The 17,896-nt window shown below is 38.0% G+C and overlaps 1 protein-coding gene across 8 annotated transcripts in view; it reads right to left on the bottom strand.

Annotated features, from left to right (window-relative positions):
• Positions 1-8,288: 8,288 nt before the first annotated feature.
• Positions 8,289-17,896, bottom strand: part of LOC139458355 (roundabout homolog 2-like) — a 471,546-nt gene continuing 461,938 nt past the window's right edge. For 4 of the 8 annotated variants that reach the window (XM_071239757.1, XM_071239758.1, XM_071239759.1 and 1 more), the window contains 5 exons: positions 16,698-16,892; positions 15,904-16,041; positions 14,921-15,001; positions 13,321-13,586; positions 8,289-11,983 (listed from right to left, as the gene is read on the bottom strand). In XM_071239757.1, the coding sequence (XP_071095858.1) occupies positions 11,969-11,983; positions 13,321-13,586; positions 14,921-15,001; positions 15,904-16,041; positions 16,698-16,892 (695 nt within the window). In that variant the 3' untranslated portion in view covers positions 8,289-11,968. The remainder of the gene's footprint in view (positions 11,984-13,320; positions 13,587-14,920; positions 15,002-15,903; positions 16,042-16,697; positions 16,893-17,896) is intronic. The other 4 variants (XM_071239761.1, XM_071239762.1, XM_071239764.1 and 1 more) reach the window with 4 other exon arrangements.

Genomic DNA, 17,896 nt, shown 5'->3' with positions numbered 1-17,896 from the left:
GTATACAGTTTTTGAGAGATGGAAAGCTCGAAAGGTCTCCTTCGCGTCTCGTTTCCGAGACCCGCAAAGATGTTTTAGGAAATAGAAACCTTAATAGCTTGACTTTGCTGCTAACTTTGAACATTGGGAAGCTAATGTTACGATGGCCACATTTTCGTTAATGAACTACCATCTGTCAGAAATGAGAAAGATGAGATTTTACGACATACTTTCTCGTTTTCAACACTCGTTGGTGTATGAAGCTCATTGCACGCGCTTTATTTCACTATAGATTTTGAGGAGATATTTAGACGTTGTCAAAGTGAATCAAGTTGTTTAATATTCTTCCTGCTCTAGTTTTATAATCTATAAATTATAAAGAGATAACTCGAAACATTTCATCAAGATCTAGTTAGTTTAAAATTATTTTATATTACGAAAATAGCATGACGTTTAAAAAGTTTTAAAAGTTTAAAAAGTCAACGAATGCTAAAGGCTGAGATATACGTAAGTGGGCCATATTCTATCGTACAAATACAAGATATGACTCGTGTCCTTCGAATTTACAAACGGTTGTAAATACTGAGTTATTTGCCAGCCTGGAGACATGTACACGTGTTATCATCGTTTAATAATAAGCCTTGTTATTTTTGAAAACAACGCCGAAAAACGAAACACTTTGGATGTGATAACCATGTTGTAAACATACACCCCATTTATTCAAAGTATTGAAGCATTTAAATTGTCACATATCGTATAACCGTGAGTCACCTGTCAGACAACGTCCTGAGAGTAACCGTTAGTTGATAACCACGTGAACGTTCAGACTTATTAGTCCCCTGTAACTGAGAACCTGAGAAAGACCGTTACTGTTCATACGGTTCTGTGTTCAGAAACTACTTCATATCCTCCTTCTCACAATTTAGACGAAGTCTCCCTCCCATCACAGATATCGTCAGATTCATTCTCATGTCTCAGTGTCCTATACTGTTGGACTATCTCACTACCAGTGCCACAGACCCGTGAAGATCCGGGGTAGAAGAGGTCTTCAGCAACCCAAGCTTGCGGTAAAAGACGATTATGCTTGTAATAAGAGGCGACTAACGGGATTGGGTGGTCAGGCTCGCTGACTTGGTAGATGCATGTCATCGTATCCCAATTGCGCGGATCGCTGATGATGTCAGTCCTTGGATTGTCTGGTCCAGACTTGATTATTTACAGACCGCGGCGTTAAACAACAAACGAACACACAAACAAACAAACTGGCCTTGAATCCTGTAACCTTGATCAAATCAGTTTTAAGCAGGAGTCGAATGGCGCTCTTTGAAATCTTGGTACAAAGATGATGCTCGATTGTACCTCCAAAGTGGCAAAATGCATACACTTAAAGGCTGGAGCCGCGGGAATGAAGCTCAATCAATAGAACCAAGCATTCACTGACGTTGTACCTTGCACAGAAACTCATAAACAATAGTACTGCCAACAATAGGATGAAAGTAACTCAAAAGAGTGTCAATACAAACTTACAGTGCCATGCGTACCCTCACCAGAGGACGCTGGTACTCTCCTGATTGACATGATGTGGATGGCCAAACATACATACTTTCCTCCTTGTCTAGGGAATGTCACAGAGCAGGCAGACAGAAGACATTCAGCGATCACTATGGGTACCAGTGATTTGTCGAAAGTAGTAATGTCGCCAATAGTTAAGATTACCTGTCTTTATAAGAATACAATTGATGCAGACACTTTGAGTAAGTGAGTTTGATTTTACGCCGCCTTTAGCAATATTCAAGCAATATCTGGGCGGGGGACACCAGAAATGGGCTTCACTCATTGTACCCATGTCGGGAATCGAACCCGGGTCTTCGGCGTGACGAGCGAACGCTTTAACCACTTGGCTACCCGACAGCCCCAGACACTTTGAACAGAGACATCAACTTGGGTATAACACATCGAAATCGCAGATATCAGCGTAGATTTTAGTCAGTTTATTACGGATACTTCTAATATTCTAGTGGAATATGCTTATATCATTGGTTGTGTTATATTCTCTTGGGCCGGGATATGTATGAATATAACCAGCAATGACCAACAGAAGGAGAGAGATTAATGTCATGTTTACATCATACATCATGACAAGACAAAAGTGTAATATGTACAACGTGAAGTGCATTTTGAAATGAATTATACTTTACTGGTAAAAGTTTCACGCCTGAGGTAAGTTGGCATACATCTATTATAAAATAGTCTAATCGTCGCCCTGTACGTCATGATGTCAATCATTGCCTAATTTGGGGAGGATAATGTACCCGGCGTGGGCAAATTGGCTTGGTGAATATGATCAATCGAATGTTAAGCGCACTGTAGAGGCATAATGGATATTTAACGTCTTAATTCTTGATGGTGTAGTCCAAAATGTTCAACACATTTGAACTGCAGCATGTTTGTCGACAAAGGACAAACACATGAAGTATGTACAAGTAACATAGAAAAGATCCAGAAAAAAGCTGGGTCTTGTTCAAAATGAACAAAATTCACCAAATTGTGACAAAGACACTTTCTGGGGCAGATGACACCAAATTGTGACAAAGACACTTTCTGGGGCACATGACACCAAATTGTGACAAAGACACTTTCTGGGGCACATGACACCAAATTGTGACAAAGACACTTTCTGGGGCACATGACACCAAATTGTGACAAAGACACTTTCTGGGGCAGATGACACCAAATTTTGACAAAGACACTTTCTGGGGCACATGACACCAAATTGTGACAAAGACACTTTCTGGGGCACATGACACCAAATTGTGACAAAGACACTTTCTGGGGCACATGACACCAAATTGTGACAAAGACACTTTCTGGGGCACATGACACCAAATGAGCTCACTACTATAACATTTAGTCTGTGAAAGCATTGATAAGTTGGAAGAATACAATACAGACAGACAGACAGACAGACAGACAGTTTATTCAGTATGAAAGGCCATATGGCCCATAGTACAGTTCAGTTTTAACAGATACATAAAAATCAACGTGATCTTGAACATAGCATACTATATTCTAAATCCTAAGTCTAAATGCATGTTTTAAAAACATTGCAAAAGATTTGATAACTTCTTCATTGGTAGAATTCAACAAATTGATCATTCATTGATTGTCTGTGTGTGTAATATCTAAATTAGATAGAAACTTTAATCTTTACGTTATATATTTGTCACATATAATAAGAACATGAAACTCGTCTTCAACCTCCTTGTTGGTACAGTTAGAACATATACAATTTACAAAATCATTATCCTTGGTTCTACGATATTTATTGACAAGGCAGTTATGGAAAGATATTCTAAATTTACAAAGAGCTCTCAACAGAGTTTTATCTTGTAATATGCTTAACTAGTTTTCTGGTTGTAACAATGATTTAGTACTAGCATAATGCTTGAAAAAGTGTGCACGTGGCAATATAATTGCAATGGTCTTGGACGCGACGTTTAACCCCGATTTCACCTCACCTCATACAATAATATCATATAAAATCAGCTCTAATACATTCACTCGCAGCAAAGAAGTGCCTCGTATTTGTTTTTCATGGTGACGTGAAGTGCTTATTATTTTTGCATGACACAAAAATGAATAATATAGAAGCTGAAGTTGAAGTATTTGTATAATTTAGTTTGGTTTTTTTAGAGGTTATTTTATTTCATTTTTATTTAATTATTTATTTGATTTGATTTTTTTTTATTTTTGGGGAGGGTGTGGGAGGGTGGGGGAGTACGGTGCGTGGGTGGGGGGAGTAGGTTTCCGTGATGAGCTTGTCCTATCCCACAGCTGGCACCCGTCGCAAACACATGAAAATGGGCAAGTCTAGTATTTACTTGAAACAAACCGTTATGTAATGTTTCATGTTGACCCCCAAAGGCTTAACCTGGTGGAATATTGCTAGAAATTCCAATTCATATGCATCACGAAATAGAGCTGATCATTTCTTTTCAATTCAGCACATTACATTATGGAAATCATCTATAAGACAGACAACCACATATAGACATAGTCTTAATATTTTATTACGCTTCAATGGTTCACGATGACAAGCAGTGTATTGTGGAGCAGGGTGAACAATGAGCGCCTCCATTTTACAAAAGTCAATGTGGTTACAACGTTGATGGCAAGTTACGTTCTATCGGCAGTAAGACCATTTATTAACGGTCTCCATTTTGGGGCAATTGAATTAGTTTTTTTATATTTTTTTCAGCTATATATATTATTCTGCTCTAAATATATCAACAACCATCTTATTCGAGTGGGTGAGTGAGTGAGGTTTTATGCCGTTTTAGCAATATGACACCAGAAATGGGCTTCACATATTGTACCCATGTCGGGAATCGAACCCGGGTCTTCGGCGTGACAAGCGAACGCTCTAACCATTAGGCTACCCGATCGCCCCCAATCTTATTAGGAAAATCAAATGACAATTTGTTTCTCTTAATGCCCGATAAATGCATATATCTTTAGCGGGTGGTACAGTGTGTATCAGGAGAATAGTTGGGGGATGACAACAAAATAGTTTATCAAATACAAAACATTCAATTGTGAATGGGAAGGGTAAGTTATAAGGTTGTTTTTCTCCCGCCGAAATGTATTAAGATGTTCACATTTCAGATATACATGTGTTGCAGCCAAGTAGATCCTTCAAAGTTGAATGCATATTTTGGTTGATAATGCTGAAGGGTCTATTATTAATAATATGAAACCTGTTTCATATTAGCTGTGCAAGTATTTAACATTTATGAGAAGTCTTAAGAAGAGCAATAGGCCGTGTTAACAACCCTCTGTTTTTATTTGATGTTGAAATACGAGTTCTTACAACTCATTGTAACTCATTGGGAGATATGTGATCTTTTTTCAAAAGACTCATTAATTGGCATGTTTGATTGGCATTCTATAGAAGTTCGTAAGGAAAAAAGAAAACGTAAAACTTTCTATTTTCATTGAGCACGTTTCTGTGTGGATTCTGACACAGTTATCAAGCTGGAGTGACTACAGACAAGTGAAGAGAGGTATATATGCAAATATTTCATCACGACTCTCTTAACTTGGTTGTAGTCAATCCAGCTTGATATAGGTGTAAATATCTACATCGAAAATATTTTCTGATAAAAAGTATTTTTGTTGTATGAGAATTGATTGACCATTTGTGATTATGTCCCCACTACTATCAACAAAACTTTGTATTAGCGTTTTAGTCTCATTTTTCTATTTTCTAGACGTCAAATCTATTTTGAAGTATTTTTTCTCATTATTCATTGAATTCATATTCGTTGAAACCGTTCTTCATTTTCTTAATTTGTTCCATTTCTGTTGTAAGTCAATGTCATTCAAAAATGATTTAAATCTTCTACGCTTTTAAACGTAGAGTAATCCACATTTTAATTGTGGCTACAATAACGTACAATCGTCAGCGACTGAAGGGATGATGTAAATCCTGCTAGGGTCCATGCAGGTAGCAAAAGTACTGCAAGTCCCCATGGTCTATCTTCAGTGGTTGGCGATCTTTAGCTCGTTTGTATCATGTACATGTATTCTTATGTAGGGTGATATATATTTATGGTTATAAACTAGTTTTAAATAAAATCTGTGATAGGTCTAGTCATTTTACAGCCTTTCGACGACAGATTTCCTATAGATCTAACTATATCTATTTTGAATGTAGAACTTTTTCTCGTCATGACATAGCTGAAATAACTCACTCACTTATTTTTCCCCTTCTAATTTGTTTGTCCAATTCAGACAAAATGCTTCCTCTGCACTCCCCGTATAGAGAAAGTGTTAACGATATAGCAGAGTGATCCGATTTATAGGCTGGCAAAATTAAATTCTACCACGAATTTGTTTGTTTGGTTGGTTGGTTTGCTGTTTAACGGCACACTCAGCAATATTCCAGATATATGACGGCGGTCTGTAAATAATCGTGTCTGGACCAGGCAATCCAGTGATTGACATCATGAGCATAATTACTCATTATTTACAGACCGCCGTCATATAGCTGGAATATTGCTGAGTGCGGCGTTAAACAACATATACAGGGCTCGGCATGCGGCGTACCAGAAGGGAGGTAATTGCTGTAATGATCTAGCCGGTCCTGATCACAGAGGAAATACAAACAAGTGTTAGTAACATAGGAATCTCCGCTTTAGACGAATAATTAATAAGTTACTCGATTTATTGCGATCTATGATCAACAGGCTAAGCTGTTTGCACAGGGCACGACCAAGATTACCTTATATGGGAGATGTCACAACACCCACAGTGCAGGTTTTAGTCGTTACCATGAGCACGCACGCGCGCACGTGAGCGTCTTCACGCTCAACCTTGACAGTGGTGGCAGTTGGCATGGTTACAGCCAATACCGAAATAATAAATGTTTTCGAAACATTTCGAAGGATTACGACGTTCTGGTAGGTAGTAAATAACTTTCAATATCATGCATGAACGTTTTGAAATATCCTGGTGACGCCTGCGAGATTGAGACTGGCTCCGATCAAACGACCAAATATTCTTGATTTGGAGACCTTTTTGTTTAATTTTTAAGATTTACAGTTACAATGAACAGAAGTGAGTTTAATCTGTCATAGACGGTCGGTTTTTGTCATATTCTTGAAGTAAGGGTTTCGTGATGTAATAGTTACAATATTACAGCAGTGAGCTCATTGCTTGGAAATAGTAAGTTCTGCTTCTGTTACAATGTTATAGTACGAATACATAACACTTTTGTTTATGGATAACAAGTTTTATTGTTTAGTCCATAAAAAATCTTATTTTTGTATGTTCTTCCAACTTCCAACTACTTATGTTATGATAGTGAGTTAATTTGGTGTAAACTGCCCAAGAAGGGTGAAAACTCACCAAGAGGTGAGGTGAATTCGGGGTTTAACGTTGCATCCAAGATCATTGCAATTATATAGGCACATGGAGTTTACCTGGACCTTCCGGGCTGACGCTCTACCACTAGACCACGGAGGCTGTCTATTGTGGTATGACAACATGACACTTTTGTTTATGGAAAACAACTACTTTATTGTTTGTTTTATCCAGATAAAAGCGTCATGCATTGTATTCTTCCAACTTATCAATGCTTTCAAAGACTAAATGTTATAATAGTGAGCTCATTTGGTGTCATGTGCCCCAGAAAGTGTCTTTGTCACAATTTGGTGTCATGTGCCCCAGAAAATGTCTTTGTCACAATTTGGTGTCATGTGCCCCAGAAAATATGAAATGCAGTGTCTTTTTTATTCTTCTGACCAGAAAAAAGTAAAATGTTCAAAAACATCATATACTGATTCTATTAAATAAAATATTTAGAATACTATAATAGAAACCTGTTGAAAATTTATCTTAAGGATATTAAAATAATTAAATTTGAAATTGGAATTCCTACATTTAGATTATTTCAATGCACCAACCTGAATTTTGGGCCAAGATTCTGTAAACCTCAAAAAAATATATTTGGGCCTTAAACGTACACATTGTTGTGAACTGGATGACGGTCATTGTATACCGATAATGTGGACATGTTAGGCACCGACCATTTCGTATTTGGAGGGGTGATGAGTTGTGAAATATCATATATTTTCTACAGCTCCTTATACAGAAAACAGTATGTTTTAAAGCAGTGACCAAAACAAATCCCCCGCCCCATGATATCAGGCCTTGAGATCGGTTCATTGTCTATGACTGATTGTCATGCAAGTACCCAAGATGTCTAAACGACATTCCCAAGGTTTTACCTGACTTGCAAAAGTAGGGGTCCAGGGGACACCCAATAAACATGTTAAGGTCCTTGCAGACAGTATGAGGGTCCTGTGTAGGGTAATGAATGGTGTAGTGTACTGTATGTTTAGGTAATTGCTTTAGAGCCTGGAATGTATCAATGATCATGTGGACAGTGGTCATGAGTGATGGATGAAATAGCAGACAAACACAACTGTTCTTGATGCTCTGTAGGTACAATGGCTAGTATAGTGTGTTCCTTGGGACGCAGTATTTTGTTCTGTGTCCATCCTCTCCACTTGTGTGCACTGGATGCACACTTGTGTGCCGTGTAAAACTCTGCTATTCACTCTGTACACATTTTATCGCTAAATGTCATCTCTGCTTGTCAAACCATCTTCACTCCCAGCATCTGACTTCAAAACTCTGCAGGTTTAATTAACCCTTTGTCAACTAGCCTCAACAGGACACCGTGGTAATTTACTGCAGCAAAAACAACACAACTCATGCAAAGTAAATTCAATATTTTTGCTCCTTTTACTTCAAATCTAGTCACATAGAACAGTCAGCGATTAGAACAGGGCAGATCAGAACTTATGATACAAGACATTCTTTTGATAGAACTTAAAGTTAGCTACAAGATTTGCAGACTGCAGGAAATACATGTTTGACATTGGCGAAAGTAGAAACTGAGGCTGCAGCAAGTATTCGGTATAATACAGTATAGAGAAAATGTTGTAAGCACACACAGCTTCATTGAGCAAGTGGAAACATCAACTCGAAGAATCAGATTTGTTTTTGGAATAAAAGGTACACGTTGTACCATTTTTAGTAAGAACAGGTAAATATGTACCAGTATTGATTAACCAAAATGTCGAGAGTTTACAGAGGATATACCACTCATGTTGGTCTTTAGGAAGTCATTTGAAGGTGGTTGCCCATCCATTGTGTTTTTATATTTGTTTCCATTTGGAGTTCAAACAAAAAACAACACCAGTATGACAGCATGTCAGACCTTTATATCCAGATAGAGAAAGAAGACTGCATTTTGGCATTGCTTTTCTTTCACCATGCAAATGTGGTAGGATTTTGACAGCAGAGAAAAGACAGTTTACAAATCCAGTCTTTTTATCAATCACTATACAGACATTGTATTTACATTTCAACGTTGGTTACGCACACAAAATATTGAACAATAAATACCTACGTACATAGATACAAAATTAACAGATGACTGTACAATATGTATAAAATCCACAATGATATTGCTTTTAAGAATGAGAACATACAAGGTACACAAAACTGTACCATCTACTCGTCACTGGGGAAGTGATAAATGACAACACTAATTTAGAACATTGTTTCTTCAGTCTTCAACTTGTCAATCAATGATGAACTATGTTGTTCTGCATTAAATGTTACTCCTAGACCGGAGTCAGATTTGTGACCCCTTCTTAAAAAATATCAGTTCACTTGTGAAACTATTCCTCCAGGATTGGATTTGTCATACTCTGCAACGCTTGTTCCTTCCTGTACATGAGAAACACAATCTTGCACATATACTTTTACAGACTTAGGATTGTTATAAAACAAATGTTTTAATAAAACAAACAAAAACTAATCCCAAATATTCCAACCAGAAATATCACAGTGTGAAACTATTGCAGTTTTATGTCTGAATCTGATATTTCTTATGTACTGATTAAGCAGATCATCTCTTACATTTGAAAGTGAAGGTTGGGAATAGCCATGTTACCAAAGCCCTACAAAACGAAATTGGAACTTTCACATACAAAGTGTAGACAGTTGATTCAAATTTGATTGGCCTACATAACATGAACAATTGTAAGAGTTAAACCCAACAAATAAAGTGTTTCCTCTATTATGCATACCATTTGGTTGGCCTACACTAGTGTAGTTGCCTGCTGTACAGTTATTGAGACAAGCAATGTACACAGAACAAGATGCTATACACAATCTGTACCCTTACATTCACAGACAACGTCAAATCTGCATAAATGGTTGAAAAATACTGATCAATGTAGTCTTATGCAAAAAAAACACTTTAATAATTTCTTTACTGGGCTTTGCTGCAGATCATATTTGTTTCATCACTCTCGTCAAAAACAAATGGTTTGTGAGCAATGTAAGCCACAGCCATGAAACCTCATTACAAACTCAAAGTAACTACAACTAATAAATAAATACTTGAGACTTTCCATTGAATGGAGATCAATAAAATAGAAGGGAAAATGTAGTTTCTTATTATGATGACGACAACTCGCCAGGAATTGATCCATAAAATTTATGCAGGGTTTCCTATATAAATATGCATATTCATATGTACACATTTCCTGAAGAGATATGACACATGCGTCCATCTTTCTGTGAAATGAAGGATGACATTGTTTGCAGGATAGACTCACAAAGCAGTCGCTAGGTAAAATTGTCAATGTTTGTGTAACAAAAGCACAAACATCTCTTTCTTGTATCAGTCCACCTTGCCACATCCAACACATACATACAATTAAGTCAGTAACACCGCTCCTCCGCACAAATATACATCAGTATATTCTCGTAGGACAGATCTAGGGCAGAACTATATGGTAATCAAATGGAGGAGCTAGAAACAATGCCGGGGTTCCATAATTCTGCTTGATGAATGAATAGCAAATATATACCTTCATAGTCCACAGGAAACAAACTTGCTGCGGCAACTACAGACCTACTGCCGCAACAACCAATTGTATACATGTCCAACTGTCTACGTAAAAAATGATGCGGAATCCAATAGGACTGGTTTCCAGAGAATATTGTTATAGTTTATGGCAAGACGCGACCGTATGTATTCGACGGCATTATGAAATCCATTAGCACTTTCAAACACGCCATCCTTGGAGAATATGCGGAACTATGTACAGTGTAGTAGTAGACTCCGTGAACAGTCAATCGCAGTAAATGCTCTGAATGGATTTCTTAGCACCATATACAGCTGTAGGTCAATGGTTAAAGGTCAACAAGCACTGATGAACTTAACAGCGACAATAACCTTGGCAAAGGTCATAGCAGAGCAAACAGATGATGAGCCCACAAAACCGTTTTTTGTCCTGTACATTTACTTTGAAAGCGCAACTACAGTACTTGTGGTTTTTGTTGCACAGTTCTAACGTTGTTGGGAAGGTATATTTAGGGGTTACTACACAGGCCGATCACACAACAGGCAGCTGCTGTCTAAACAGTACTTGATAGTGCACTGTTCTGAAGGATCCTTTGGCGTTACTTCACACAGATGTCAACCTGGGTAGAAGATGTGTTTCTCTGTGGGCAACACAGCAGTACATCACACTTCATTGCACCTGTCACACGAGTACATTACTCCCACCGTGTCCAGTGTATTTTAGTTAGTGTGTCACACAGTGAAGGACTGCTAATCAAAACTTCCAACCCATATGATGAATCAGGCACTCTGCGTTATTCCTCAAAACAACTTTCTTCCCTTTCCATATGCACAGGAATATATCAGTTTATAAATTGTCGTATGAAATGTGCTTCTTTTTCCTCCAGTTCGTCCTCAGGAACCACATTCATGGATACATGATCAATGTCTTTTGGCCGAGGTAATTTGGTGTTTTGAGTTTTCTCCCACGGTACATGAGCCATGATGGTCTGTTTCTGATGGACCCACCCAGCTTGGATGAAATCTAGCACCAGAACTGATGGATCACCTCTCCAGACTGTTGACGAAGACAGCTCTCATGGATCTTCCTGGTACTCCAGAACCTGAGGCTTGACATATTGCCAATCAAAAGCATACCAACCAACTATATTGCTAGCATTAGTTCTGACTTCTTTCCACATATCGATCATGGCATGTGAGTGCCATGTTGCTAGTCTACAGATAACCACCTGGACACAAGGACCAGAGCCTGTGTCCGACACTGTCGTCATGCCGATCCTTGTAGTCATGCAGTGTCACGGAAACAGATACCACTGTAGCGGTTATCACATGAAGCATATGCAGGACAACCCTGCCACGTTGCCATGCCAACCATACATGGTCACCTATGGTTACAAAGCAATCTCCTGCATCTACACACACAATTTCTTTAGATCCACATTCCACCAGCTAGACATTGTAGCAATTTAGCATGAAGTGATCTACAGCCATCTCAGGTCATTTGACCATTTCACCAAGCTCACTTTCCACGTCAATTTTCTATGCTATGGGGATCTGAAAAATAAAGGAAAAACTTCATTATGAAAAGTTGTTGAATTGTTACTGTTATGAAACAACAAACAACACACAGCATCTGTATATTTGGATTGTTGGTTCGAGTATCACATTTTAGTGTACAAAACTTAGACAACTCGAAGGAAATTGTTTGCAAATTGCATGCACTTTCAAAGGTTTGAACACAAATACACATCTGCAAAGTGTGGCATGCAAATATATTTGACACATTTCCATCCATGACTATTTTCTTACAGCAAAAGTTCAGGACAGATTTTGAATTAGATGAAAAAATAGCAAAAGTATATTTATGCTGAACTTTCTTGCATAAAAGATTTGTTCATAGCACTAAATTCAAAAAAGTAATTGGGAATAAGTGAACTGAACAGAAAAATATGTTATCTAACCATATTGCATCAGAAAATGAAATAACAGATTATATGATGTACATGATTACATAATGAACAATATGCTCGCTGATATGCAGTAAGCTTGCATGATGATATGAGTGGTTATACACAGCAATACCACATGTACACAAGGTTCATAAGCTCATTCATGTGACAGAATGGATTGTACAGCTATGTGAAAAACATTCACCACCAGAGGCCAGCTAGTCCTAAGTGTGTAACACCATTCAATACCTGAAGAATACCAGGAGTTTAAATCCACCTGATCCTGTGGGACGACCGTTGATTTAATAGTTATTAGCTATCTCATTAAATCAAATTGTAGTGTTCACAACCTCTACATTAAGATCTGTCAACATGTCATTACAGGTCATTTCAGAACAACCTTTCATCTGACCAAATCAGAGCGTCACTTCCCAGATTGTGAAAGTCTAAATTGTTTTTAAATCATGCAATTTCTAAAAGGTTAACAAAGGTGTATTCCTAATGACAGGCTGTACGACTGATTCTGAATGCCAGACATTGTCTAACTTTCACTTCAATGGGATAAATGTTGGAAAAGGAAGACTTTCCATAGCTTATTGGAATCACTTTCTAAAATTTCTTTTCCTCAGCTTTCAAACTTCAATTCTTGTCAAAATATTTTCCAAGTCTAGTCTGGAATGGAAGTCACCATTTTGAATTGAGAAAGCTGCTTTCTGCCTGGCCAATGTTAACTTCCTGTTGGTCATTTCATTGGTTGGTTGGTTAAAGTTTGTGAAAGGTCCTTCTGACCTGACCTGTAGTGAGATGTCCTCAGAACTTTGGCATAGCGGTAGTGAGCACCAAGATCTGACTTTATTGAGATCATTGTTACAAGAAAAGTAAATGGATGGGGGTACCCGTTAGAGTGACCCTACTTGGCCCCTTCACTGCGAAAATACTTACATCACTCCCTGACTGATACAAATTGCTACTTGACGGTTGCATGGGTATACCATACACACAGCCGTCCTGGGAGCCGTACATGGGGTCTTGTGGGGGTGGCAATGCAGGTATCGTGCAGTATATGTGGCCATTGTTGGCCATTCCTGGAGACATGTAGCCTGCTTGGCTCTTCCCAGACAAAGATGACCGTGTGGAGCCACATGGACTTGTGGGAAGGGCGGCGGGCATAGGGAAATTAGGTCTGTAGTACATGGGTAGGTCAGCGACTGAAAGTGGGTCAAAAGCAAAGCATAAAGTAGGCACAAGCTATGTAAGCACATGAGCAGCGGAGATCAGCCGGACTGTGGAGTGCTCTGCATTTTTCTCATGGTGTAAGCACAAGACTTCAAGCATCACTCCACATAGCTAAATATGAGATATATGCTCAGCACAGCAAGATCGAGCTGCTAACATGGTCACTATATAAAGATAAGACAGAAGTGCAGTACAGTGCTCATCAAGATGGCAGCAAAATTTATGGCAAGTTTCAGATTCCAGATCACCATAAACTTTGAAAACCTCAGTCGTATGCATAGTGAGTTAATATATTACATCTAGAAAGTGTGACACTTTACGTTACAGCAATGTGAGTATTATTTACTTCAAAGTATAAAATACAATCTATCGGACTTAACATGTTTAAGAAATGAAAGAAAACAAAGTTAATACTAAAGATACCGCCTGTTAAATATTGATTTTGATTAGTTTTGGGATGTTGTCATTAAAACTGGATGAACATCTAGTGACATTAAATCTACTGAGAAACTTTGTGAAACTCCCTAGGTCACACCATCTATGGTAACTGGTACATAAGTGATGAAAATATTAGTTGCACAACTCTCACACCCACGAGGCCAGACTTTTTAACAGAACATGGTTTACGAATTCCCAAAAGTGGAATGTGAAAAAATATAAATTGAAAAGAAACCAGAAATCCCTGGAAATCCGGGAATTATCAAAAAACAGTACTCATTTACTGTCAATACAAATGATTTATTTGAAATACTGTATTTAAAACCTGTTGAAAATTTATCTTAAAAACTTAAAAACTCAACAACTTATTGTGGTAGGAAATAAGAAACAGTATGTGAAATTGGAATTTAAAAATATCCTACCTACTGACCCAAAACAAACAATCTGGCCTGCGTGCAAAACATATTAGTTTGACATCCCTCACACCCATGACTAAAACATGCTGCTGGTGAAAACACCACACAATCCAACCATCAACAAAGGCACTTCCACACGTGTATGATTACAAACATGTTGACTGCGGTGTGAATTGTTAGTTTTCGTTGCGGAAACAAGGGCAAAGGGTTAAAAGTAGCATACAGTAGCAGTCAAATTGACACACAAGACAAATCTTGGCTGACCTCAACTAGTTCAATTTCATGTTATAATACAATGACTCATGCTGTTATAACCTTGCAAGAGTTTCAGATGCAAGTATTGTGAGGTGTGCAAAGACTTGACAAGGAGCCACTGACTGAAGACAGTATATTCAGTCCCAGGTCTCTCAGCATTCATGTAGGGTGTAACAACTTCACACAACACAACCTACCTCCATTCTGGCTATCACAGGGTGCGTAGGACATGCATGAGTCCATCTGATCAGGACGGCCACGGCAACCATACTTCTTGGCTAGTAAAAAATATAGAATATATTGGAAGGTTGTGTTGGAAAGAAGGAAGGCTGTTGGATTCCTTCATGACTGTTACTGCCGTATCTGAGTTAGTCCTGCACCATGACCGTGGAATATATTTATTTCATGAAAAAATAATAATCTAGAAACGCATACAAAAGTGAGTCTAGCCAGCTCTGGCTAGCTCTATTCCACATATGAAATCAGCAAAGGGAATTTTTCTTGATTTTTAGAGTCAAGAAGGATTTTGTGTAATATAAGATTTCAGAGACTAAATGTTAGTCTATATCTGAGTCTAGGGGTGTTCTACATGTTTCACTCTTAACCTTACGCTTGTTACAAGGATCCCTTACTTGTATTCCTAATTCAGACACTGGATAAAACAGATTTATCCACAGCAAAACTTTTGTCATTAATAATACTTGATATAAATTAGAAAATGATTGAAAGCCTAATCAATGTAGTGAGAGATTAAATGTTGTAAGTTTCTTTGACAACAGACTTGGGACATGGATGATATCCTACTTTCAGACGTACAGACTACTGTTTCCGGATTGGCTGATAGTAAAGTGGGCGGGGCTTGTGGTACATTATTGCGCTGAATGATGTCAATGATTTCGTTTTGCGGGCTACAGTATTTTTGGTTTAATGATTGAAAAGCAGTCTGTGAAGTTATTACTGTTGATGTATTTATTTATAAGAATTGAATTGCCTTCAATCTTTTGTGTGTGTGAAGGATTAAATGAGCAGTATTTGAAGTTATTTTTGTTGACATTTATTTATATATCAAAAAGTTCTAAAACACAAACCAATGTTCACACTTCGTACAAATCTATATACCTCCATAGACACAAAACAAAATTGAAGTCATTTGTTACATAAATTCAATATTGGGTTCTACCTTGTTTACCTTGATCAACAAGTTGTTTCTTTCGTTGTGACCTCGGGTAGGGTTTATGAACCACAGCGCTGTAGTTGCTGTCTGTGCTGTAGGGGCTGGTTGGTCGCTGTTGACGATGATGCTTCCTGTATTTCTTACCTGTAAAAGATACAGTGTTCTTGACTGCATGCATGGAGTATACAATTACAACAGGACATTAATCAATCATTTCTTGCTGGGCCCTTACTGAATGTGACGGACATCTAGCCGATGTATAATTTCTATGAAACTGTTGCACTTATGTACAAGCATCTACAATATTATTTTCAATTGATTAGAATCTAAAAATACTATCAAACTGCTTCCATCACCATCTGAGTGATCAAACAATTTCTCTTGTCATATTGACAAAAAAACTTTAAATTTGTATCAAACACCTACCAATACATTATTATTAACAATATTCCATTATATATAATTACACAGTTTATTTGTTGGTTGGAGGAAAATGATAGAGCCTCACTATTTGAACATTTTCTGTCTATCAGCAACAACCCAGGGCCCTCACAAGTAATGAATGACTTGACAAATGTGAGTTATGTGTTTCAGATTTGGAAATACTTTATCATTAAGTTTTAAGAATATCAGAAATTATAGTTTGAAACAATAGAAAATATACAGAAACAGAAACACAAACAAAACTGTAGAAAGGATAAACCCAAGAGGAAGTAGAAAGAAATCCTACAATTTGCGTGGACAGTAAGTCCACATGAAAATAACTATGATAACTGTATACACTGGAGACACCATCTTACCATTCTTGGGATCTGACACGGTAGTTCCCACCACAGTCATTCCTGACAATTCTGCGGCACGAGCAACAGCCGTGGCAAAATCGGTTTCTGCGGCAAGAAATGAGCCTTCACTTGAACTGGCAGCACTAGATCTTAGACTACTACAACTGGTATTGCTTTGGTCGGTTACACTCGCCCACGATGCTAGTATGGAGCCTGCGGGGGAATAACACATCACTACCTTGAGAAACCTGTGTTAATGAACAGGGCTGAGCATGCACCCGAACACTCACAACCAGGTACACATGTACTGAGGACCACAAGGATATAGAAAGGGGAGGTTGCTGTGGGGTACATAGAGAAGCTCTCCCTTGTGTCTTTTGATATCAATGATATCAACTATATCAATACAAGTCGATAAGAGTTTAAAAGTCTTGAGTTTTACCGACTTTTGTAGATATATTTGATGTCAAAAGAAAGAGATTCTAGTTATTATCCTACTTCATTCTTCAACTGTTTCAGTTGTAAACAGCAATAAGCAGTGTCATGAGTGCAAAAGCTACTGTTCAGTGGCAATTAGTGATGTCATTGCATTGTGATGGCATTGTATTGTGATGTCATGGTAACTGATGGTGCAAATCAGTGCTGCAAACTTTTTGTGAGTGAGTGAGTTGGGTTTATTCCAGTCATATCAAGGCAAGTCAGCTTAAGTGATGCAGGTCTCAGACATTTATTACTTCGGTGAAACCCACGAGCACGGATATGGTGCTGACAAACTTAGAAACATAATCAGGGCGAACCGGGATTCGAACCCACAATCATAGGTTTCTGGTGTGCCCAAGGGACACAACTCTGCACAGCGAATCGCAGCACCTTAGACAACTGGGCCACCCGTGCCCCCTCAATTTCTTTGTAGTAAAATATCCTAGGAGATATCGCTTGTCTGAACCAAGCGATATCTCCGGTTGAAGCCAGTTTGAGATGATACAGTTGATACCTATATGCTCTATTTAGTTCAACCGAAAACAAATCTTATGCTTGTAATTGGATGGGTTTAGTAAATGCACTTTCCATTTTGGAGTCCAGTAAAGGCAGACAATGCTGTTTTGTGTACTTTTCATTTAAAATATTATGTGTTTGATAGGATGGGAGTCATACAAATTTTGGGTGGTTTCCATTGGTCAATCAAGTTGTAATCCAAACTATACCGTATATGTGAA

The sequence above is a fragment of the Haliotis cracherodii genome, unplaced genomic scaffold (assembly GCF_022045235.1).
Source record: "Haliotis cracherodii isolate W230 unplaced genomic scaffold, xgHalCrac1.p SCAF_12, whole genome shotgun sequence".
Taxonomy (NCBI): Eukaryota; Metazoa; Mollusca; class Gastropoda; order Lepetellida; family Haliotidae; genus Haliotis; species Haliotis cracherodii.
The sequence above is the reverse complement of the archived record's forward strand: the minus strand, read 5'-3'. Positions and strand labels throughout refer to the sequence as shown.